General features: G+C 40.9%; 1 protein-coding gene across 5 annotated transcripts in view; it reads left to right on the top strand.

Moving 5' to 3' along the window:
• The window catches only part of C2CD3 (C2 domain containing 3 centriole elongation regulator), a 143,613-nt gene that overhangs the window by 80,418 nt on the left and 38,290 nt on the right, over positions 1-24,905 (top strand). For 4 of the 5 annotated variants that reach the window (XM_043580265.1, XM_043580264.1, XM_043580266.1 and 1 more), the window contains 6 exons: positions 2,579-3,181; positions 5,627-5,965; positions 14,150-14,288; positions 17,752-17,816; positions 21,844-22,049; positions 23,382-23,515. In XM_043580265.1, the coding sequence (XP_043436200.1) occupies positions 2,579-3,181; positions 5,627-5,965; positions 14,150-14,288; positions 17,752-17,816; positions 21,844-22,049; positions 23,382-23,515 (1,486 nt within the window). The remainder of the gene's footprint in view (positions 1-2,578; positions 3,182-5,626; positions 5,966-14,149; positions 14,289-17,751; positions 17,817-21,843; positions 22,050-23,381; positions 23,516-24,905) is intronic. The other variant, XM_043580267.1, reaches the window with a different exon arrangement.

Here is a 24,905-nt window from a genome sequence, read left to right on the forward strand (position 1 = left end):
GATGGTCATTTAAGTTTGAACCCATTGTTGACTCCTCTCTTCTGCACATTTTAGGTATATGTTGTTATATTTTATATCCTTTTAATTTATGAGTTCTTTGACTGATTTTTTACAGAAACATCCATTTTTATGGCTCTTGTGTTTCCTACCTTTATACTGTCACTTTTGGTTTCTTCTTTCCTCAAAGAGTCCCCTTTAATATTTCTTACAGAACTGGTTTAGCGGTTATGAACTCCTTTAGTTTTAGTTTGGGAAACTCTTTATATCTCCTTGTGTTATGAATGATAGCCTTGCTGGATAGAGTATTCTTGGCTGCAGAGTTTTCCCCTCAGCACTTGAATATGTTGTGCCACTCCCTCTGGCTTGGAAAGTTTCTGCTGAAAAATCCTGTTAGCCTTATGGGTTTTTCCTTGTAAGTTACTGTCTTCTTTTGTCTTAATGCTTTAAAATTTTTTTCTTTATCACTATATTTTGCCAATTTAATTCCAATATGTCTTGGTGTGAGTTTGCTTATGTTGATTTTGTTGGGAGTTCTCTGTGCCTCCTGGATCTGGATATCTATTTTCTTCCCCAGATTTACAGAAGTTTTCAGCCATTATTTCTTCAAATAAATTTTCTGCCCCCGCCCCCTGTCTCTCTTATTATCCTGGGACTTCTGTAATATGAATGCTACTACATTTGATGGAGTCATTGAGTTCCCTAAGTCTGTTCTCACTTTGTATAATTCTTTTTTCCTCTGTTTTGTTCAGTTTTATTTCTTTCCATTATTCTGTCTTCTGGGTCATAAATTTGTTCCTCCACTTCTTGAGCTTCTGCTATGTTCTTTTCTTTGTGTTAAGGAAGGTCGCACTCATGTGTTCCGCTCATTTCTCGACTCCAGTGAGTATTTTTATGACCATTACTATATATTCTCTATCAGGAATGTTATTTATATCTGTCTCACTTAGATCTCCAGCCATGGCCCTGTCCTGTTCTTTCATTTGGGATAAATTTCTCTGTCTTCTCATTTTGTCTAAGTCACTGTGCCTGTTTCTGTGTGTTGGGAAAGTCAGCCACATCTCCTGTTCTTGAGGGTCATGATCTTGTGAAGAAGAGGTCCTGTAGTGTCCTGTGGAGTGATGTCCAATATAATTTTGCCCAATGTAAGTATTGCTACTCCTGTTCCCCATGGCTTGGCACTTCCAGGAGTGTCTCCAGTATGTGCTGCGTGTGCTCTCCTGTTTTTTCCTGGTCACTTTATCCTTCAGGCCAGTTGTCTGCAGAGGCTCTCTTTGCCTTTTGTGGGCAGTGTTTGGTCCCTGGCCTGAAGGTGGTGTGCATTTTAACTAGGTGTGCTCTGGTCTATGTGTGAAATGAAACCTGTCACCACTGCCACCCCACAGGAACCCAGCCTCCACAAAACTCCCACGTCGGGAAACACATTGTGAGCAGAGATTTGGGCTAGTCTTCTGGGGCAGGGGGCCTGTGGTGCTGGGACTAAGGCAAGCATGACTGGGAGGGACAGTTGCACCAAAGCAGGGGGAGTGGGGCTTGGTGTAAGCAAGTTAGGTAATGAGTGTCAGCACTGCGTTGGTTCCCTGTGCTTATGCTGAGGGGTGGGGAATGTAAATGACACCAGCCAACTTCTTGTTCCAGAGGCGTCTCTTTGTGAACACTATCTCTCTATCTCTCTGGGACACTCTGAAGTGAGCAAATAACTTTCCCACTATGTGCCCTAGTGTATGTTCCCACACTGTGTTCCCAGGCTGTTTGCCTACCTCCTCTCCAAGAGCAGCCCCAGTGCCCTCTAGGCTCTATCAGAGCCAAGCATGCTGACCTTTCAAACTCCAGGCTTTAAGCCCCACTCATTACAGGAACTCAGGAAATTCAGCCCCTCTTGTCTTCCAAGCCAATTGCTATGGGGATTCATTTCCCCCATAAACTCTCCCGTGCTAATCTATCTCCCTTCCATGTGACCATGGCTCTCCCCCCACCACAACGGCAATAGTTTCTTTCCCAAACTATGTCCCCAACGCTACCTACCTTCTTCGATGTGGCCTCTTCTCTCCCTTTAGTTGTGAAGTTTGTTCTACCAGTCTTCAGGTCAATTTCTGGGGTATTTAGGATGATTTGATAGTTATCTAGTTTATTCATGGGACAAAGCAAGCCAGAGTCCTCCTACTTGGCTGCCATCTTCCAACCCCTCCATTTCACATTTTTTGTAGCACTTCTTTCAAACTCTTCCAAAACCATTATCTCATTTGATGATTAAACAACTTTGTCTGATGTGTAAGGTTAGCACTAATTTTCCCATTTGTCAGGTAAGGAAACCAAGGCTGAGAGAAATTAATGGCTTACCTAGACTGAACTACTAGTTTTGAGATGAGCCTAGGAGAGAACTCAGGTCTTCCAACTCCTAGCCTTTGTTCTTCCATCTGATCACATTGTCTTTCAGTAATCAGATGAAACAAACTCCAGTGCTCTGTGGATATGTTTTCTTTTCTATCTTGGGCCAGGGTGATGGTGGCTCTGAAGTAGGAAGTGAGTATATCTTTTTATTCTTAAAACAATAATTGAAAATCTTATTTTTTTCCATAAGGGATCACAGGATGGTATCCTATCATTTTACCAGAAGATGGGGCCCTGCCTCACTGTTTGGAGCTCATGCAGAAGATTGTGGGTGGCCTAGAACTTTCAGTTTCCTTCACACATCCTGGAGATAGAGAGCGGGTGTTGGAAGCTGCTGAGCTATTGGGCTGGAGCTTTGAGAATAACCTGAAGAATCTTGTCACGATGGATGAAGAGGAGCCAGCCACCGTCACCATATCCACCCCAAGGCTCTGGCTGCCCATGCATTGTGTGCTTCTTGCCGGCCAAAAGCACATTCATAAGAACATACACTGCTACCTCCGCTACAAATTTTATGATCATGAAGCCTTCTGGACCCCTCTCAAGAAGCCTAAAGAATCTACAAACAAAAAGCAGGTCATGGTTACTTTCAAGGCATCCAAAAGAGCAGAAGTCAATAGGGGCCCGTCACTGCTTTGGTATTTCAGGGAAGAGAGGTTAGAGGTCCAAGTGTGGCGGGCTTATGGCAATGACAGTGTGGAGAGGCCCCACCAGACAGACAGTTGGATTGGCTCAGCCTATGTGGACCTGGTCAGACTTGGGGAGAGGTCAGCAAGGACATTAACTGTCAGTGGTAAGTGAGGAACTATCCTCAGCTGTTGTGGTTTGAGTACCTGCTCTATGACAAGCACTATGTGATATACTCCCTAGAATATTGTTCTCAGTCAATAAGTGTAAAATAAAAATGGGTGAACTTAGGGGACTACCTTAAAAAAAATGTATAAGAGCCTATATGATAATCTAGAATGCTCGTTTTTTAAATACTCTGAAAAACATCCCTGCTAATGAGACTAGGATATCCTCCCTGTCTGGTCAGCATATCTTGAAATCATAAAGAAAACCTTCATGGTATTAAACTAGTTCACAAGGCAGAAAGGAAAAAGGTAACATTTTACAAGTGGCATTATGTGCTAGATGCTTTCTTTTCAACTTTTGTTCAGTACTTGATACATATACTTGGCCCTGGGAGTTCAAGATGAATAAGAAATAGTGAGAGAATAGAGTAGTAAATAAACATTTACAGTGAAGAACTATGAAAAGGTATTCTCAGTGGTATTATGGAGCACAGGGATGCAATATCTCTTTGGTTCAAGGATGATACCTCAGTGGAAATGACCCTTGAACTGAGTTTCAAAGGACTTAGGAATAAGCCAAGGAAGGGGGGGGGGGGGGGGAATAATATTCTGAACAAGAAAATAGCCTGTGAAGGTGCAGAGGCATGAAGCAGTTTGACACCTTTTAGGCATTGTAAGTAATTTGGTACTGCTGGATCATAGGATATATAGGATGGGAGATGATAGGAGACGAAGGTAGAAAAGCAAACAAGAGTACTGTACGTTTTTCTGAGAGCTATGGAAAGCTGTTTCAATGGGGTCTGAATAGAGGAGGGACAGTTTTGCCATTTAGAAAAATAAGTCTAGTAACTATAATGAGCAGACTAGATTCTTTATAAACATGATATTTTTTCTTTGGGACACTCCTTGTAAGGTTAGTTGTTATTTTCTTCACTATACAGCTAAAGAAACTGAGTCACAACCCTATTTTAGCTCTATTAGCCTTGTGCTCTAAACCCTGTTGTTGAACAAGTGGCCCAAGCTAAAGAAGGAGAACTGAGTATCTGGGTGATAATTCCGGATTTTCTGGTTCTCTCTGGACCCAGCAGGTGTAATTCTGGCTCTGCTGAGCACCTCATTAAATGCCATGTGCCCTATTTTCTGGGCAAGCCTAGAGTCACTTCAGGGAGCATGCAGAAAAAGTATTTGAAGTAAGCAAAGCTCACCTGAACTAAAGTTTGTAAAGATAGGCTTTTAACTTCACTGTGCTGAAGAAAGGTCTGGAACACTGAATAAACATTTAGGGATCAAACTCAAGCACAAGTACCTCTTTTTACTGAGTGATACCAAAGGCAGGATTTAACTTTTCAGATTGTCCATTTCTCTCATGCTTCTCCACATCCCTTCAGTCTAAGCTTTTTATCCTCTTGTGAAGGGGCTTTGTACAAGGTGTGGCATTTGATGTATTTGTTGGATGAGTCAAGCAGTCCATCCAGTCATTCTTCCAACCGGCCTTCCAAGTAACTGTTAAGTTTCTTGGGGTAAGGATTTGGCTATGTTGTTTTTAGATGACTCCCTTCCTATCACCCTTACTTTCTCCTTGTGATAATGATGATAATTCACACATTGCATCAGAAGAAAAGAGGTTACTTAAAAACAAAAATAAAAAGAACACGGAAAGTTCCATCTTGCTGCTTTCTGTGAATCAAATAGCTCCATTTTCCTGAATTGAAATGAGTCTAATGAAGCAATCTTTGAGATTCTGAAAGAATTCATAGTGCCTTCTGCTTTATAATTAAATCTCATTTTAATATCCAAGAAGTCTATAAGTTCAGATCCCTGGGTTTAAATCTACCACTTTTTGAAAAAGTCACTTTGGTGGGTTACCTAACCCCTCAGATTCCAGCACGTGAAAAACACTCAACAAGTACTAATTCCTCTAATTTTCTTTCTTGCCTCCTTTGCCTCCACCTCCTACTTCACTTCCAAATGATCTTCAGGGCTACTGCCAGAACATATTTAGTTGTTGAAACAGGCTAAATTGAGCACCAGGACAGCTTCCTAAGGAGAAGGCCTAAGGACAAGGGCCAGTAAGGACATGTGGAAGAGAAGACAGGCCACTCCTGCTTTAATAAAAAAATCTTACTTTCAAGAGGCTTCAGAGGTCATCTAAGTCTGCTCGCCCCCAGCACCTAAATCTATTCCACAACAGCTCTGCCTGGTAGTCATTTGGCTGTGACTTCAAATCCAAGCTCTCACTACTTTCCATTAATGGAGATAGTGTGTGTGCTGGGAAGAAAGGAAGGAATACTAGGTTTATACTTCCTTTTACAGACTGGTTTGTTGGGGCATGTAGCCCTGTCAAAGGAGAGAGGACCACAAGCACTCTCAGTCATCTCCTCCAAGGTTAGAGGGTGTTCTTGGTTCCTGCTTGTTTGGGCTTATTCTCCTCCATCCTCTTGCAGGTGTGTATCCTCTGTTTGGACGAAATGCTTCCAACCTCTCAGGAGCTGCCTTGCGAGTTCACGTGGTTCTTTCCTCTCCTTCCCCACACCCTGGGCCTGCTCATGAACTGGATTCTGTGGACTGCAGCAGCCACAGTGAGTCTGAGCAGTTCCCCAGAAGGCATGATGAGATCCAGCGCTCTCCATCACCTGACCACCAGAAGTCTCCTGCCTCCACCCAGGTCCCCTGCAACACCACCACAGGGGAAGTCTGCCCAGCCCAGGAGGGCCCAGATGAGTTGGATGGAACTTTTGCAGTTAGTATCCTGGTGGAAAGAGCGATGCATTTGAGCTTAAAAGGTATGCCCTACTTACTTTTCCAGGAACATCTATCTGACACCTCAGGCCATGGTCCTATCTTCACAAATCTTTCAAATCATGACAGAATCTGTAATAACTGTTAACCATCTTAATCAGTAATTTTGATATTTCTCAAGCCTACAGGTTTAAGCAACATGAGAGCCTTTCTGAACTTAAGTGGACCTTGCCAGTTTTATTAATTTTGCATATCATTAATTCCCCAGTCCAGAAACCTGTCAGCTTAGATACTTCTCTTTCCCTTATCCACCATCAAATCATCAAATCCATTAAATTGTTGTATTATCTCTTAAATTTCTCTGAGGACTCTTTTTTTCTTTCCATTGCTACCAACTCAGGTCCTCTTCATTATGCACTTGGGGCCAAGAGTTCTTAACACTGCATGGCTAAACCCCCCAAAGGCTCCAAGGATAAAAGTCAGGTTGGTGAACTTGAAAAGGAAAATGATTACATCTGAATTTTATTACCCTCAAACTAAAACTTAACATTTCCTGTGATTGTGAACATAGGCAATAGTTGGCAATAGTCACTTGTAATATTAACAGTACCTGTGATGTTGTCAACAATAGAAATCACCTTGAAATGTTTTATCTCAGGACAAAGTCTTCTCCAAGTACAGTCCTTGCTTTGCTATATTAGAGATACTGAGATCCCATTTGAATCACAAAACCAGGAAATAATTTTTGCTTTTTTACTGACCCACCAAAGCAGCCTATTTTTGACAAGTACATTATATAAAAACTGAATTAAGGAAAGCACAAAAAACTTTAATTTTTTTTAAGAATTGTTTTGTTATTGTTATTGCATTGAAAATAGACTTTAAAATACAGAGGTATGAGTTACGTTCCATTTTAGGGTGGGGTGCCTATATTGCAAAAAGTGATACAAGTACAAATACAAGACAATACAAATATACTTACAACTTTTCTATTAGATAAGTTCCATTTTTAAAATATGACTTGGGAAGGTAATTTGACGATAATTTATTGAGCGTCTCCTTCTATCAAGTTCTGTTCTCATTTTTGCACAATAATTATCTCATTTAATCCTTACAACAAGTGCAGTTATGGTGTGAATAGATTGCAGTACCTACCCATTTTCTAAAGATCAAGAAGTTAAAGTGACATGAGTTACACAGTTAATAAACTCTGGGAAGCCACGATTTGAGTCCAGCTATGTCTGGATCTGAAGCCCATGCTCTTTCCTGTATACCATTCTGCATGAGATATGGCTGTGTTTGCCAGTTAATCCTGCCTACACTATGTTTACCAGTCACTCTAGTCCAGGGTGGGTATGTATTGCATGCCCAGTGCCATGCTTACGTTGCAAGAATGGCAGTTCAATTCAGCAAGTAGTAAATCTCTGCTGGGCCAGTGCCAGGTACAGAGAGGGCAGAGCAGATGACACATAGTTTCTGTCCTCTGAGAGCCGATATCCCCGTTAAGAAGACTGGCAACTACACAATTAATGATATATAAAGCAAAATGTTCTGAATGCCAAAAGAGCTCTATAATATATAGAATTTAGAAAGTTTAGAGGGGCATCTGGGTGGCTCAGTCAGTTGAATGTCTGAATTTGGTTCAGGTTATGATCTCACAGTTTGTGCGTTCAAGCCTCAGGTTGGGCTTTGTGCTGACAGCTTGGAGCCTGGAGCCTGCTTCGGATTCTGCGTCCCTCTCTCTCTACCCCTCCCCTGTTCATGTGTACGCGCATGCTCATTCTCTCTCTCTCTCGCTCTCTCTCAAAAATAAATAAGTAAAGATTTTTTTAAAAATTAGAGAGTTTAAAAACAGAGAGATGAGATATGTCTGAGGAATCAAGAGAAGTTTTTAGAATGAATAGGATTTCAGAAAGGTGGAGATAAAACTCCAGGTAGATATTTCAACTTAAACAAAGGTATTAAAGTAGGAAAGTGTATATTCTGGGCTTGCTTAGAGAGGGCATGGGGGATAATATCAGCACTTTATCCTCTGACTGGATCCTCTTTTGGCTAGTCATTGCAGGGGAGTTATGGGAATCATGAAGAAATAGATAAGAAAATTGCTGAGCAGCAGCAAGGGCTCCACTAAGACTAACTGACATGATTTTAGAGTGACTGTGGATGACACAATGGTGATTTTCTTCCAGTAGTATTTGGCTTCCTTTGTGTTGCATCACAACAAACAGCAAGCTATTCCCTGGGCCTTTGTTCACACACCTTTCTCAGCCTGAATTCCTTTCTCCCCTTCCCCAGCTACCAAGTTCCAGCTGGTATCCTGCTCTTCTCCACATTCACCCTGTTCCAGCCATGCTGCCCACCCCCCCACCTTTGCTTTTTCTGGAATACAGACAGACTCCTGCCTGGAGGCCTTTGGATCTGATGTTCCTCTGCTTGATATATTCTTAACTCCTGGTTTGTCTTTATTGAAATAACTTTGTCTCAGAAGGCCTTCCCTGACCACCTATCTAAAATTGTAGCCCCTCCCCAACATTTTCTATCCCTCTTCCCTGCTTTATTTTTTTTTTTTTTAACGTTTATTTATTTTTGAGACAGAGAGAGACAGAGCATGAACGGGGGAGGGTCAGAGAGAGAGGGAGACACAGAATCCGAAGCAGGCTCCAGGCTCTGAGCTGTCAGCACAGAGCCCGATGCGGGGCTGGAACCCACGAACTGCGAGATCATGACCTGAGCCGAAGTCGGACGCCCAACCGACTGAGCCACCCAGGTGCCCCTTCCCTGCTTTATTTTTGTCTACAGCCTTTAACAGTGTGTTTTGTTTACTTTCTGTCTTTTCTAGAAGAATATAAGTCCTACAGAAACAGGGATTTTTCTTTGTTTTGTTTTATTTATGCTAAATCCCCAACACCTAAAACTGCATCTGACACATAAGCAGCAGTAAATGTTTGTTAAGTGGGGAGGTAGATGAATCTGAGGCCTTGGTCAAATGCCCTCTTCTTAACACCTTCTCTGATTTCCTACTTTGCCTCCCCTGCAGCAAAGTTGCTTATGGGGAATTTAACAGAGGATAAGTCACAGGATTAATATATTTATTCCACTGTGTCCTATACAGGGTATAGGATCGTGGCCTTTTACACAGAAAATTTCTGTCACCTCTTCTCCATTCTCAGTGCCACATTGCTTGTTCAGGCTTCAGAAACATGGACTAATGGGATAGCCCTTTTAATGGTTGCTGCTTCCAGTGTTTTCTTTCAGTATCTTTTTCATTCTGCTGTTGAGGTTATATGTCTTGTCAACAAATATGACCTCTCTCAACTTAAAATACTTTGTTGGCTTCGTATCACTTGCACTCTCAGTGACATAGAACACAAAGTGCTGCCCACGTGGCCTAATCAGTCTTTCCAGCCTCATCTTGCACCATTTCTTACAGTCAACAGTTTGTTTTTTGCCAATGCACCATTCTCTCTCCTACTACCAAGCCTTTGACCATGCTCTTTTCTCTTCCTAGAATGCCTTTTTTTCTCTCCTTTTCAACAAACTTAGGCCTCATCCTTCAAGATAGACTAAATGACACCAACACTTTGAAGCCTACTGACCACCTCTCTTAGCACAAAACCTCCCTCTAGATTTCCCAAACTCCCCCATACCACCACCCCCACTCCCACACAGTTGTCTTTCTTCATATTATATATCAGTCTGCGCTGAAGATGTCTATAAATGTGTCTCCCCACTAGCTGTCTGTTCTTTGGGACAGGGACTGTGTGTTTATTTCTGTATCCCAGCACCCTGATCTTCATGATGTAGCTAAGCAAATGTACTAATGTCCTCTTGTTTGTGAATATGATACATAACACCTCCAACATTTTTGGCATGAATTGCAAATCTATAAATCACTTGTTATTTGGCCTCTCTCTGTTTATCCAGGGCAGAGCACTCATCAGGGTGGATATCTGATTTTCAGAGGTCTCTGTTGTCTCTTGATTCTGCCCTCAGTGACAGACCCATATATTCTTTCCTCCCACAAAGTTTATGTGTCAGTCAGGCACTGTGTTTGGTCCTGAGAAATACAGACCTGCCCACCACCTCTCTGAAATGTGCCTTCCAGATGATGATGTAATAGAGTTCTGTAATGGGAGTCAGAGGACTGGGTTCTGGCCCTAGCTAAGTCATTAACTTGCTTTGTGACTTTGAGCAAATGCATTTCTCTTCTCCTCAGCCATGAAATGTGATGGCCATACACGTTCATGTCTAAGATTCCCTTTAGCTCTTATCATCTAAAAACACAGTGCTGAGGGCAACTCATGCCATACTCTCTGATTCAGCTATAATTTGCCAAGCTTTTGTGAAAATCATTTTGCATGCAAGGCTGCATGCAGAAGGTTCAAAAACAGCCCTGAATTAGCCTCAGTAGAGCTTAAACATAAAGCAGCTTTGAACTTTCTGTGGTCTCCACTGTGGTCCTGGTTCTGAAAATAAAAGACCTTTTTTTTTTTTAATTTGAGAGAGAAAGAGAGTGCACATAAGCAGGGGAGAGGGGCAGAGGTGAGGAAGGAGAAAGAAGCCTAAGCAGGCCCACGTTCAGCATGGAGCCCAACGCAGGGCTCACTCCCACAACCCTGGGATCATGACCCGAGCCAAAATCAAGAGTCAGACACTCAACTGACTGAGCCACCCAGGCACCTCTAAAAGAGCTTCTTGAATACTTTTGTTAAAGAAAGCTCTGAGATCCTTTCTTTATGAATCAGCTTCAGTACTCTTCAGATTTGTATTCTTTTACTAGACAAACAGGTTATTGCTGGCCCTGTTTTATAAATAAGGCACTGAGGAACAGAGAGGTAAAATTATTTGGGGTAATCTAAGCTATACTCAGTAGAAACAAAAATTATCTACAGTATCATCAGCCTTTAGAGGCTCTTTTTAACCTACCCAGGCAGGGTTAGGAGCCCCTCTGGGTTCCCACAGCTACCTGCGCTTTTGGTATAGTCTTTCTCTTATTTTGTTTGTGTCTGTTCCCCCCAGATCAGGAATCAAACCTGACCCATGTGGGCACATGTGACAGAGAGGAAGTGTCCGTTAACATTGACTTAATGAAACTACACTCAGTTTTTGTTAATATACAAATTTGGGCATCGCTTGAGGGGAAGGTTTCCATGCATTCATTCCAGGCCAGAGAGAGAGCTCTTAACCAAATAGAGCTAATTAGAACTATTGCAATGACAAAACCCTGGAGTAGGAGCCCTGAAACCTGGCTGGGTCTTCCAAATCCTAGTTAACCAGGTTCGTGATGAGCAAGCCACTTTACCTCTCTGTTCCCTGGTTGCCTCATTTGTGAAATAGGGATAGAGGCACCTATCTTGTGGGATTTTCAGGTATGTTATGAGCATAAGTTTCGTATATAAGAAAGATTTGTAAGCTATAAGGTGTTACCCGAATATAAGGGGTTGTTATTTTAATCTCTGTGAAACGATTATATCTTTCTTGATGCATATATTTACATAAAACACAGGAAATCTAGGGAAAACGGTAAAACTGGTTCATCTCAAGTCCCCTTAACTGCTCTTGATGTGTGTCCCAACCTGTGGGAGGTATAGTGGCTTTCTTCTAGGCTGCCTCCAAAAAAGTGTTTCAGAACTTGACCTTTTCCAGATATGTAAACAGGCCCACCTGAATTTCTACCCATAAGGAGAGAGCCAGGGAAACCTGATAGACCTGCTTTCTCAAGTAATTTGTCACCTGCTGTTTGGCTGAAAGGAGTATTTCTATTCAAGATTGAGTAAGAAACAGTTTTCTTCCAAAATCAAAGCAGTAGTTTTATTTCGAGGCCTTTAGCAGATAAACCATCTTCAAAACTAACAGACGTTTAAAAGGGAGGGGGTGGGGTGGGTGGTATGAGAGTGTTCTGAGCAGTACTAGTAGACATTTGGAATCATAAGTTTATTGCAAGAAGTGTTTTGGGAGTACATGTTCCAGGTGAGGAAACTGATACCCAGAGAGCCAGAATGAAGTACTCATGTCATGGTAAATTAGTGGCAGAGTTCACAGGAACCTAGGGTCCTGCCTCTCAGAACCATAACTGGCCCTCTCTGCTGATCTCTCAGAGCTTTCTGGAGCAGACGTTGTTGTCCTCTGCTGGTGTGTGCATGCTGCAAGCAGATAAGGCAGCTTCTCTCTCCAACCCTGGCAAGTGTCTGTAGACAGAGGTAGAGGCGAGACTGCAAACCTTTAATAAGGGCCTTGGGTCCTCTCCATGCATTCAGGGAACTCTGAGTTTAGTGAGGAAAACCCAGACACAGATTATCACAGGATTTTGTGGGAACTGCCAACATAGAGGCAGATTATCTCTCCCTCACTGTGAGGATTTATGACATTTTATTGGAAGAAATCAATTGAAAAGCTTGAGACTTTCTAAGGAAAGTGGGAGAAAGAGAGAGCAGCTGTGTCAGGGAGCGTTCAGTTGTAGGAAACAGAACGCACTGAAGCCATTTTATATCTTGGATGCTGGGAGGCCCTGTGGTAGTAGTGATAATGTGAGTTTTTTGTTCCTCTGGGTTGCTTAAGTTATGTTTAAGACACACTTCTTCTTTTTTCTTTCCTTCATCTGTAATCCTAAGATTCATAGCAGAGATTCAGAGCTGAAAGTGATCTTGTGGAATACATAGACTCTATATTATACAGAGTCTCAATTACTCAGCACTGTCCAAAAGAACTCTGTACTGTGATGGAGATGTTCTGTATCTTTATTGTCCAGTATGGTGGCCAGTAGCCACATGTGGCAATTGAGCACTTGAAATGTGGCCAGTGCAACTGAGAAACTGAATTTTTCATCTATATTTTCATGAATTTAATTTAAAGTTAAATAGCCACTTGTGGCTAGTGGTTATCTTGTTAGTTCATTTATAGACTATCTAGTATCACCAACTATCTTCATTTTTGTTGGTTTTTTTCCTCATAAATAAATTAAAAATTTTAATGTTACATTTTCTAACTTAAATTGTGACCTCCACAGATAACTGTATTTCTTTGAATAGCAGTTTAGGTAAGTAGGTTTAGGCAGCCTATTGAGATCTTATATGAAAAGTCTGCTCTCTACGTATCACAACTGTAAGGTTGACTTTGTAATGAATGTAATTCAGGACATTCATCCTCCTTGTATGGACTTCACATTCCCCTACCAACATTTGTCAGCTTCTATAAAACAGAGAATCATCTTTTGGGTAAACTGAGATGACTGAAGAAAAACTTCTGCTGTAGGTCCTCATAAGGGCTGGAACACAGCCTGGCAAAATGTGAAAAATACACATTGTCATTTCTGTGTTTGGATTTGGAATGTAAATGGAGGGCCTTAAAGCCTTCACCTTGCCTCCTTACAGTCCCCTCATTCAAATTTACCCTTATATGCTGTTATTCTCCTAGGAAGGAGGAAAAGAAAACCATTTTACTTTGTCTTAAGAGAGAATAAATGACTGAGTGTCCCACACTGGAGACCTGATCTTGTAAGAATTAACACCAGCACAGTACTCAATGTTTTACATTTCTTAACTCTAGTAGAGGCAATGAAGAAAATGGCTGAGAGCTTGGACTCTAGAGCCAGAATACTTGAATTTGACTCTCAGTTCTATTATTTAATAAACATGTGACCACTTAGAATGTTTACTTTCTATGTACCCCAGTTTTTTTATCTATATAATGGGAATAATAATAAAACCTATGTGTGAGGTTATAAAGTCTAAATGAGCTAATACATGTATAGTAATTAGAAAGTACCAGGCACATAGTAAGTAGTGTATAAGTTACCTAATATTATTTTTAATCCTTGTAACAACTTGGGAGGTATAAGTATCATATGCCCCATTTGAGGAAGCTATAGCCTAGATCAGCCTTGCTCAAAGTCACACAGAATGTATATGGCAGAGCTGATAATTGATCATCTGACTTTTAAGTCTCAGGCTTTTTGCAGTTCTACTTTTTTCTCTCAATCCAGTATTTTCCATCATCCCACAAAGTATGAGGTTGATGGGAGAGGTCATTCTTCACTGGGGAATATTTATGAACTGAGCCTTGAAAGGACAGTTTAAGTAGCAGAAAGGATACTGGAAACACTTCAGATATAGGGAATAGCTCAAGTAAAGACCCAAAGATAGGTCCTGCTTATACCTGTATAATGGGAGGCTTCCAGCACATTCTTTCCGGCACCCTAAAGTCAGTCATTCTACTGTGTTCCATTTCAGGGATCCCCTTGACAGAGCGGAAAGTATTGATACCCAGTTGCTGTGTATCCTTTGCAACAGCTGATGAGCCATCTCCTGTCTTCACCCACGTGGTTGAAAACACAGATTCCCCCATCTGGAATTTTCAACAGCAGTCAAGGTTTGTATTTTATGATATTCCATCAGTCTTTTAGAATTGGCTTTTTGTTTCAAGAGACACAACAATATTGAGCAGACTGGGAAAATGATTTTCTTATCAAGCAGTTTTTTAATTCTGGTGCTTATGAATTCACAGCTAGTAATGGTTTAAATATTTTACTGCAGTGGGTTTTTTTTTTACTCTTTTTGAGCTCTTTTGAGCTCAGTACCACTAAAAAATTATTCAGTGAAGACCTCTTATATGCCCCGCTTTGTTCTAAGGACTGGGAATGAAAGATGGTTAAGACAGTCCCTGCTATTGAGGTATTCGTGGTCTACCTGGGAAAATAGACAATAGAATGTGACAAGTGCTGTAAAGGTAGTAAAAAAGAATTCTTGTGCATCTCAGAAAGATTATTTAGGCCAACACAGAAGTTCAAGGAAGGCTTCTTAAATAAGATAATTCAACTGAGTATTGAAGAATATACACAATTTATAGAGGTGAAGAAGGCAGAGCAAACTAACCTCAGTAAAGACTACAGATTATATATTCTTGAAAAAGATTTCTGGTGCAGTAGAAAGAACCTGGGCTTTGCACCAAGAGAGATATGGCATCCAGCCCCATCTCTGTCATTCATTAGCTGTGTGGACAAATTACATTATATCTCTGAGCCTCAGATTCCTCATCTGTAAAGTGGGGTTAATTTTTACAGAGTTATTGTGAGGTCCAAATTAGATGACATTTAGGAAAATTACCTCATGGTACATAGCAGGCACTCAACAAATGTTAGATCTCCTTTGGAAGACTCAAAAGAATTAGAAGGGGAGTCCTGTCAGTCATGTTGGAGTGTGGCTCAGAGGTAAGGGGCTGACATACAGGCCTGATGCTGCAGTGCAAGGCACATCCTCCCTTTTCTTCTGTCACCTGTGTCATCATCATTAAAAGTGTGAGTTCTCGGGGCGCCTGGGTGGCTCAGTCAGTTAAGCATCTGACTTTGGCTCAGGTCATGATCTCACAGTTCATGAGTTTGAGCCCCGCATAGGGCTCTGTCCTGACAGCTCGGAGCCTGGATCCTGCTTCAGATTCTGTGTCTCCCTCTCTCTGCTTCTCCCCCGCTCATGCTCTCTCGTTCTCTCTCTCTCAGAAATAAACATTAAAAAAAAATTTTTTTTAAGTGTGAGTTCTAGTATAACTACTGTTAACTATTGTCTTTATAAAGTTTCTTTCTTATTCACCAACAGTACAACAGTAGCTACACCACATGGTGTCTGATCTGCTATTTTCTCACAGTATTTACATACCTAGCTGAGCCTCAGCACTTGCTCACATGTTCAATGTTTTGAAATTTAAGAGGCTGGCCTGAGTCAGGTGCTAAAACTACAGTGACAACTCAGTACTATCTATGGTGAGCTACCGGAAATTACAGAAATTCTGGCCTTAATGGTCAGGTACTTCATCCAAAATATCAAATCTGCCTTAAAAGGCAGGAAGCCAGAGGGCTAAGCTTCTAAGTGAAGGTGATTTATTCATTCAGAAATTAACTTTATGGGGGCGCCTGGGTGGCGCAGTCGGTTAAGCGTCCGACTTCAGCCAGGTCACGATCTCGCGGTCTGGGAGTTCGAGCCCCGCGTCGGGCTCTGGGCTGATGGCTCAGAGCCTGGAGCCTGTTTCCGATTCTGTGTCTCCCTCTCTCTCTGCCCCTCCCCCGTTCAAGCTCTGTCTCTCTCTGTCCCAAAAATAAATAAACGTTGAAAAAAAAAATTAAAAAAAAAAAAAAGAAATTAACTTTATGGACTTGATGACGTGACATTGACAGTTTCCTAATTTCATCCCCTCACTTTATTTTTTGTTAATCTTTTTTTTAAGTTTATTTATTTTGTGTGTGTGTGAGACAGAGAAAGAGCATGAGTTAGGGAGTGGCAGAGAGAGAGGGAGAGAGAGAATCCCAAGCAGGCTCTACACTCTCAGCAAAGAGCTCAACACAGGGCTGGAACCCACAAACTATGAAATCATGACCTGAGCCGAAATCAAGAGGCGGTCACTTAACCGACTGAGTCACCCAGGCGCCCCCATCACCTCACTTTAAAGTTAAGACTGTGGACCAGGGAGGTTACATAGTCTGTTGGAAGCAGAGGAAAGATGAGAAGAAAAATGAGTAATGGTGCTGTTTACAATTGCTTTCTCACAAAATTGTTTCACTTGATGCTGCTAGGAACCTCATAGGTAGAAAATAATTATCCAATTTAACAGGTAAGAAAACCAGGGCTCAAAAAGTCTGCGTTTCCAGGGTCACTCAAGTGATAATAGTAGAGCTAGAATTCAGAGATGTGTATTTTGACCATGAGCTAGACTTCAGATTTTTGACACAGTATTTCACTTTATCACAACGTCTCTCATTGGTGTTAAACTGGGCTCTCTTCAGTTCCCCAACGGTGTCTAGGGAAGGATAGTAAGTCTCTTGGTTTTCCCTGGATCTCCTGGAACAATGGTACCTGTTTTTGAATTTTCCAAATATTTGTAATTTAAAACTATGTAAGTCACTTCACATAAAATGTATTAGAGATACTCACTGAATTCCACATCAACTTCTTTACCTTGTATGAAAATTGGGCACTTTCCTATTTTGGTGCTTTGCCTCTGGACAATTTGGCTTTGGAGTCAAGCAAACTAGGCTTTAAGTCCCAGCCCTGCCACTCACCAACTCACATGTGACCATGAACAAAACACTTGACCTCTCTTAGCCCATCTGTATCATCTGTAAAGCAGGGATAATAATGCCATGTCTAGGTTTTTGTGCAGATTACATGTATATGAGACACTAGGCACCATGCCTGGTCCAGGGTAGGCACTCAGTAGATGTTCTTTTCCCCTCTTCCTCCCTTCGCACCATTCCCCTTTCAACATTGCATAAAAAGAATCCCTACCTGCTCCAGTAAACTGGCCATTACCTCTTGAGGAACTCCCTTTCCACACCCCCTCTTGTCCTGAGAAACTGAGTCTGAATGTGGCAGATATCATCAGGCAGGGAAGTACTGCATCTGGGAAGCCTGATTTCAAGTCTTGGCAAGTTACTTCTCTCTGAGCTTCTATCCCTCATTTTAACTGTGAAGATAAAAATATATCCTATAAGATGACTATGAAAATGTTAGGAGGGGCGCCTGGGTGGCGCAGTCGGTTAAGCATCCGACTTCAGCCAGGTCACGATCTCCCGGTCCGGGAGTTCGAGCCCCGCGTCAGGCTCTGGGCTGATGGCTCAGAGCCTGGAGCCAGTTTCCGATTCTGTGTCTCCCTCTCTCTCTGCCCCTCCCCCGTTCATGCTCTGTCTCTCTCTGTCCCAAAAATAAATAAACGTTGAAAAAAAAAAAAAAAAAGAAAATGTTAGGAAAGTGCTTTGCAAACTATAAGATATTCTTCAAATCTAAGTTTCATACTGCAGAAGTTAATTCCTACACAGTTAATTTATGGTGGTTGTTTTTCTTAATAGGCTATCAAAAGAGTTTCTTTTGGACCCACAACAAACTCTGGTCTTCAAAGTTTGGCATAAAGGAGGTATGAACTCTATTCTGTGAATATCTATTTGGTTGTGAAAATGAGCTCACATCCTGTTGACAATTCCAAATCCCTTTCTTTTTTTAACCAGGTGAACCCATGGCTCTTATGATATGGGGAATACATGTATATGTTAGAGGGAATCTCACAGAATGCCACATTATTCTCCTATGGAAGTTAAGTCCTTAGAAGCCATATCATTTTATTTGACCGCCTGCTTAGTGCAGAAGTCCAAGTACATTTAATCTTTCCAGTTGTATCTCAACAGTCACAGTGTATAGCCTGCCATACACAAGTGATTTCTCCCCCTTTGTATGATGTTACACCTTCTGTTGACTCTGGCTTATTAACCAAGACCCTAGCATGTTTAAGCAGTACACAAGACTAGAATCTTGTTCTAAGAACCTCCCCAGGATGGAGGTGCTAACATCATGGTCCTTGAACCTCGTTTTAGTCAGCTACCATTATTAAGAGGCATAATTCAACAACATTAAGAGCACAGACTCTGAAGCCACACTCTTGGGATTCAAATACCAGTTCTACCCCTTACAAGGTAGTATGACCTTGGGTGAATGACTTAATTTCTCTATGCTCAGTTTCTTTATTTATAAAATAGTACCTACCTCAGGGGAAGAATTAAATGAGTTCCTGATACTTAGTAAAACCTTCTCAGTTTTTCTTGTTCTTATTAGTGAATGGTAGTATGCTGAGAGCTTTCCAAATATCTAAAAGCAGGTAAAAATATAATTAGTTAAATGTTACAAATGTAACAGCTGAGGCCCAAGAAAGTTTAGGGCTTGACTAAGGTCATATGCCTATTAATCGGTGGAGCCAGGATTTGAACCCAGTTCTGACTGGCTGTACAGCCTTCACCCTTTGTACTTCACCATGCTAGTAAGATTGGATGGGAAAAGTGAGCAGATGAGGACATCCAGTTATGTCACAGTTTCCATGCTTAGAAAATGTTGTCTTAACTAAATCCCTCCTATAAATCTAGCTTCGTTAACATTCTTGCTAGGGCCTTTTACACATTTTTTTACACTATTTGCCAGTGGTAAGTTTGAGAGCTAACCCCAGAGCCTAATAAAGACCTGAGAGTAGTCAATGTGTAAAAGAAATGGACTTACCTGTCTCTCCTCCTGTGCTTTGGTTTGGAAATGAGGCTGTGAATCTGGTTTCAATGATTTATCCCATGCTCCTGCCTTAGATTCACTTATCATGTCCCCCACCCCTACCTAACCTCATAAATGTAGCAGGAACTGATTATAAATGCATTTTCTCTGAACCAACACAAGGAACTTCTGGTATATTTAACTAGGCTCCACCTCCTCCCTGGCTTTCTATTCTTTTCTTTCTCTGAAGTACTCCAGAGATGGTCAAGCAGACTGTGGTTTGCCTCGATTCAGCACTTACTGTAGTGAGAAGAAAAGAGTAAGTTTTGGTCTTATGCAGACCTAGAGTCAAATCTTGGCTCTGCTATTTACAAACTACATGACCTAAGGTAAAACACTTTATGTCTTTGAGCCTTTGTTTCCTTATTAATAAAATAAGGATAATAGTACCTGCCCTACAGGATTTTTATGAGGAATAGAGATAATATTTATAAAGTATTTGGCACATGGGGCACGTGGGTGGCTCAGTCAGTTAAGCATCCGACTCTTGGTTTCAGCTCAGGTCACGGTTCGTGGATTCAAACCCCACATGGAACTCTGTGCAGAGAGTGCAGAGCCTGCTTGGGATTCTCTCTCTCTCTCCCTCTCCCTCTCTCTCTCTCTCTCTCTCTCCCTCTCCCTCTCTGTCCCTCCCCCACTTGCTCTCTATCCTCCTCTCCCAAAATAAATAAGTTAACATTTAAAAAAGTAAAGTATTTGGCACATAATTGGTGCTTAATACATGGAGCTATTTTTATTGCACCTACTATGCTTCAGGTACTGTGCTAGGGCTATTCAGTATAGAGAAGAACAAAATACATTTCCCTATCTTTTGGGACCTCCAGAGAATCCTGTAAAACCCTATTGTAAATGGAGATGGGGAAAATGCCTAGACCCAACGAAGCACACTTATTTAGCTCTGTCTCTCAATGTAGGTAGATGCCTCTCTTCCCTTAACTCCATCCTTTCCACATAGCCTCAGCTATGCAAAAGGTACTCAAACCTGGCCAAGCTGTGTTCAGTAAATATTTGAGTTCCTACTCTGTGCCAGGCACTATGCTAAGTGCTAGGGATTCAAAGATAAAATAAGGCATACATGGTCTCTGTCCTCATGGATAGTATGATTAGGCAAATATATGGTTCTCCAGTAGGGGATATCTAACTCAGACAGGATGTCAGAGAAGGCTTCCTAGAGCACACTTCAGCTGAGAAATGAAGGGGCATGAAATAGTATAGTCAGAGGGAACAGCAAATACAAAAGTCTGGAGTAAAGAACGAGTATGAAGGAAGTTTGAGATCATTAGAACACAAAACTACAAAGAAAGAATGATGGGTTGTCCCACTCAATCTGATAATTAAACTGAGCTCTTCAAAGCTATTGTTTTTCTCAGTGATCACCTTAGCCTGATTCCTTCTCAGGTATGTTTAGATGTAGTGCTTTCATTAGGCAGAACCCTAAAGTTACAATCTATCAAGAACAGGTTATACTTGGATAACCAAACAAAGCAAGATTAGTTTTCATTGCAAAGCTTTAAAAAAAATCTTTGGAGTGCAAATTAATGGTTCTAGCCAATATTCTTCACTCCTGTTGGGTAGGAATAACTTGACTCCTACTCTGGGGAACACAACTTCAAACGTTCTAGAGCCTAAGACTTCAACTTGGAAGTTGAAGGGGTCTTAAATCTGGTTCATTACTTCTCATTGTATATATGAGACTTGAGGTTTAGGGAATTAAAGTAATGTGTTTTCAGTCAAAGCCATACTCAGATTAGCTATTGTAATGCACCTCCTCTCTGTCCCACTCTATGTTGGCCAGGTCATTTGTGTTCTCACTGGATGTTTAGCAACTTCCTCATGATGTAGGAAGATTTACACCAGGAATGGAGAGTGTAGGGAACATAAAGCAAGTGACATTTGGTCTCAGGTTTCAGGTGGGTCCCAGTCCAAAGAAGAGTAAGCTGTCTAAACAAACATTAGACAGTGTGTGATGAGCTCAGTGTCACCAGCAGTGTGCACAAGAAACTTGGAAACTCATGACCACTCCTCTTAAAAATTTACATTCCTTGATTTATTTAGCAAATTGAAAACTAAAAATTGTGTCCTATGTTTGGTAGAATCAGCCTTTAATATTCATTATAGGGAGTGGAGCCTATACAAAAAAAGAACTTATGGAGTGATGGGGGCCTGTTTGTCCCCAGATACTTTCATGTCAGAAATGAGGAACAAGAAGCAATGAGTCAGAAAACAAGAGTCATTGCATGGTTGCTTGTCTATCCAAGAAAGGGTCTTCATACTCATTACGGGCAGCCCCCTTATAAGCTTGAGCCCAAGCTCTTATTTTGTACTGACTACTGATTTTCTAGGGGGTTGGCTTTCTTTTGTGATTTGTGTCACTTTTGTTTTTAATTAAATATAATACATGTGTATGTTATAGAGAATTTGGAAAATACAGACAAGTATAAATGAGAAAATGTAGATATGTAAATCCCTCATAATTCCAAAGGTGATGGTCTTTCAGATGATTTTTTTCAAGACCCATGTCCTGAGGAAAATTCCTGAGACATGATAACGTAGGGAAAAGAATAAGTGTTTCTTATGTTTATGGGTTGTTTTCCAATCGCCTATATCAAGAGGACAGAACTCAACTCTACTAGCTTTTCCCTGCCATACAAAAAGGGAAATCATAATAGTGAAAGCAGGCTGTGGTTCCCAGTCTCTCTCATCCTTATTATCTGTCTTCTCTTCTGATTTTTGAATCACTAAACGACCCCCACCACCGCCCAGTCCTCTGTATCAGCTATTCTCTGTGCAACCTCTAATGTCAGTGGCAAGACATGCCCAGTCACACTGCTCAGCTCTTCTCTCTTCCCCCACAGATGAGGAGAGGGTGATTGGCTTTGCCTCAGTGGACCTCTCCCCACTTCTTTCTGGCTTCCAGTTTGTCTGTGGCTGGTACAACATCACAGACTTCAGTGGAGAGTGCCAGGGGCAGATAAAAGTTGCTGTCTCCCCTCTGGAAAGTTTGATGCACTTCAAAGAAGAAAGACAATCAAGACGTGGGATGGAGACCCCAGGGTCACGGGTACGTATCCTAATTCAAATTCTTAACCAGTAAGGGTTCTACTGAGAAAATCTATAAGAAGATCCTTTACATGTGTTTGGTACTTTCCAGCTTGCAGAACACATTATGTATTTGTGTCTCATGGTGATCTCATGACCTTTTTAGGGTGATAAAAATTTCACAGTGGTGTACATAGTGGAATTACATAGTGGTGATGGATTCACAACTTTGAATATACTGAAAACCACTGAACTGAACACTTTCAAAGGGTGAATTTTACAATACATTAATTATATCTCAATTAAAAAAACTTTTTTAGTTGACACACAATGTTACATTAGTTTCAGGTATACAACATAATGACTTGACAAGTTTATATATAATGCTATGTTCACCACAAGTGCAGCCACCATCTGTCACCATACAATGTTGTTACAATACCATTGACTGTATTCTCTATGTTGTGCCTTTTATTCCCGTGACTTATTCATTCTATGACTGGTAGCCTGTATCTCCCACTCCCCTTAACCCATTTTGCCCTCTCCCTCACCTCTAACAACCATCAGTTTGTTCTCTGTTCCATGTTCTCACAAATGGCCGTATCTCAATTTTTAAATAAAATTATTTGTAGTGTGGAGTTTGAAACATATTGGCTGAAGTTTTCAAAAATTCTATTACATTAAAATCATTAGTCTATCTTATATTTAAAAAAAAAAACAGAAAGAGGGGAATCAACAATAGCAAATACAAAGAACTCTTTTAGGGAGTTTAACTGTAAAAGAAAGAATTTTCAGACTGTCCCAGATGGAGGAACTCTATCAAAGCAAAGATTGTAGGGTTGTTTGGTTTTTTTTACCTCTTTTATCATGGATGTCGGCCCAGGGTCTGGCAGAGTGTGCATCAGTAAATATTGAATATGAATGAATGCATGAGAAAGTGACAGAGTTAAACAGTTTGTGTATAAGAAGGTCTTTTCTTCACACCTACCCTGATAGTCATGAGACAAGAAATACGACAGCCAGATCAGCCTCACATGTAAAATACAATGATATCCAGCCAGGAGTTCACAAACTAGCTGGGGGAGCAGGAACATAAAAACAGATAAAGTAACTAAAAAGCAATCTGATAGCATAGTGTGTAAAATGGGGATAATAATAGTACCTACCTTATAAGATTATTGTGAAGCTTAAATGAGAAAATGCATGTAAATTGCTTAGTACAGCCTTCAACATTGAAAATGCTCAGTAAATTATATTTATCTACATACAGTAAATTTTACAAATTTATTTATACTGCTTTGTTCCAAAAGAATTTGTGGTGACAAGTGTACCATTTTTCTCATTGATTCTACAGATCCCAATACACAGCCCCTTTTCCTTCCCTGCTTCTGGTATGTATGCTGCATTCCCTGGCTGGGTTGCAAGATGGACCCCAGAACAACCTGCTCACACCTCATCAAGGGGACTTGATTTCTCTTCTCCTACGAGGTGAGTGAATTTTTGATGGGAAGAAATAAGAGTCAGAGAGTTGGAAGCATGCTAACTGGCTTGTCATTTCTCTTTCCTTTATTTCTTTTCTTTTCTTTCTTACTTTCTTAATTTATATAATTTTGAGAGAGAGAAAGTATGAGCAGGGGAGGGGCAGAGAGAGAGAAAATCCCAAGCAGCACTATCAGCATGGAGCTGGACATGGGGCTAGAACCCATGAACTGTGAGATCATGACCTCAGCCAAAGTTAGATGCTTAACTGACTGAGCCACCCAGGCGCCCCTCCCTTTCCTTTATTAGAGGAAGAAACCAGAAATTACCTAGATTAGGCAAATCTACAGAGTCAGAAACTAGAGACAGGGAAAGAGCTTTGTTGATCTTCTGTCACAATCCCTAGGAATTCCAGGATCCAATGAAAACAAAATTTTTATAAGATAGGAACTAGAATATTTACTGCTATCAAAAGGTAGCTTCAGTGGAAAGGATACTTTTCTTTTTTCCTCAGAGGCCTTTAACCTTTATCCCTAAAATCAGTCATCAGCTGTGTGAGGTCTTTCCCTTTCCAAACCTAGGAACCAAATTATTTTATAAAAAGCAACTGGCCCATCCAATTGCTTTGCAAAGCCAACCATGGACATGCATATGGATATTGGGGCTAGAGCACATTCCATTCTCTTAAAGGACGAGGTCTAGGAATAACATTGCTGCTTTTTACCCCACTCCCTTCCCGGCCTTAGTGGCATTTGTCATCCCCCTGCCTCCACCAGTCTTTCCTGTGTCTGTCTCCCTACTTCAGGGATAAGACAAGGGATCTTCCCTTAAAATAGCCATTCCTACAGTAGCACTTATGAGTAGATCCTTTATTCCAGAAAGATACTCTCTAACACCAAAGCCCACTTCAGTGCTGTGTAGCTCTCTCTACCTGCTTACCACATAAAGAGTGCCTCTACCCTCTATATAAAGGGATCCCATGTGTCTGTCAAATCCTAAATCACAGGCTTAAATAATTTTTCTGTTATCTATTTTATGGGTGTTACTTTGACCATAACCAGTCCATGAGACATGGATAGGATAAGGGTACTGGTATTAGGATAGAATATAGATCAATGATGAGGACACTATTTAGTAATTGTAAAAGCTAAGTCTAGTGGTTTGCTTTTCGTCCACGTAAAAACATCCCTGTTCCCATCTCAAAAGGACTATATCAAAATGACATATTCTGATCCAGCCAGCCATCTAAAGCTAACCAAATTGTGGTATATTCATACAAAGAAATACTACTAAGAAATTTTTCAAAAGGCAATACTGATACACAACAAAATGAATCTCAAAATATGTTGAGAAGCTAGTACATTGTATCTGATTCCATTTATATAAAATTCTAGAAAAC

Source organism: Prionailurus bengalensis, chromosome D1, assembly GCF_016509475.1.
Source record: "Prionailurus bengalensis isolate Pbe53 chromosome D1, Fcat_Pben_1.1_paternal_pri, whole genome shotgun sequence".
Taxonomy (NCBI): Eukaryota; Metazoa; Chordata; class Mammalia; order Carnivora; family Felidae; genus Prionailurus; species Prionailurus bengalensis.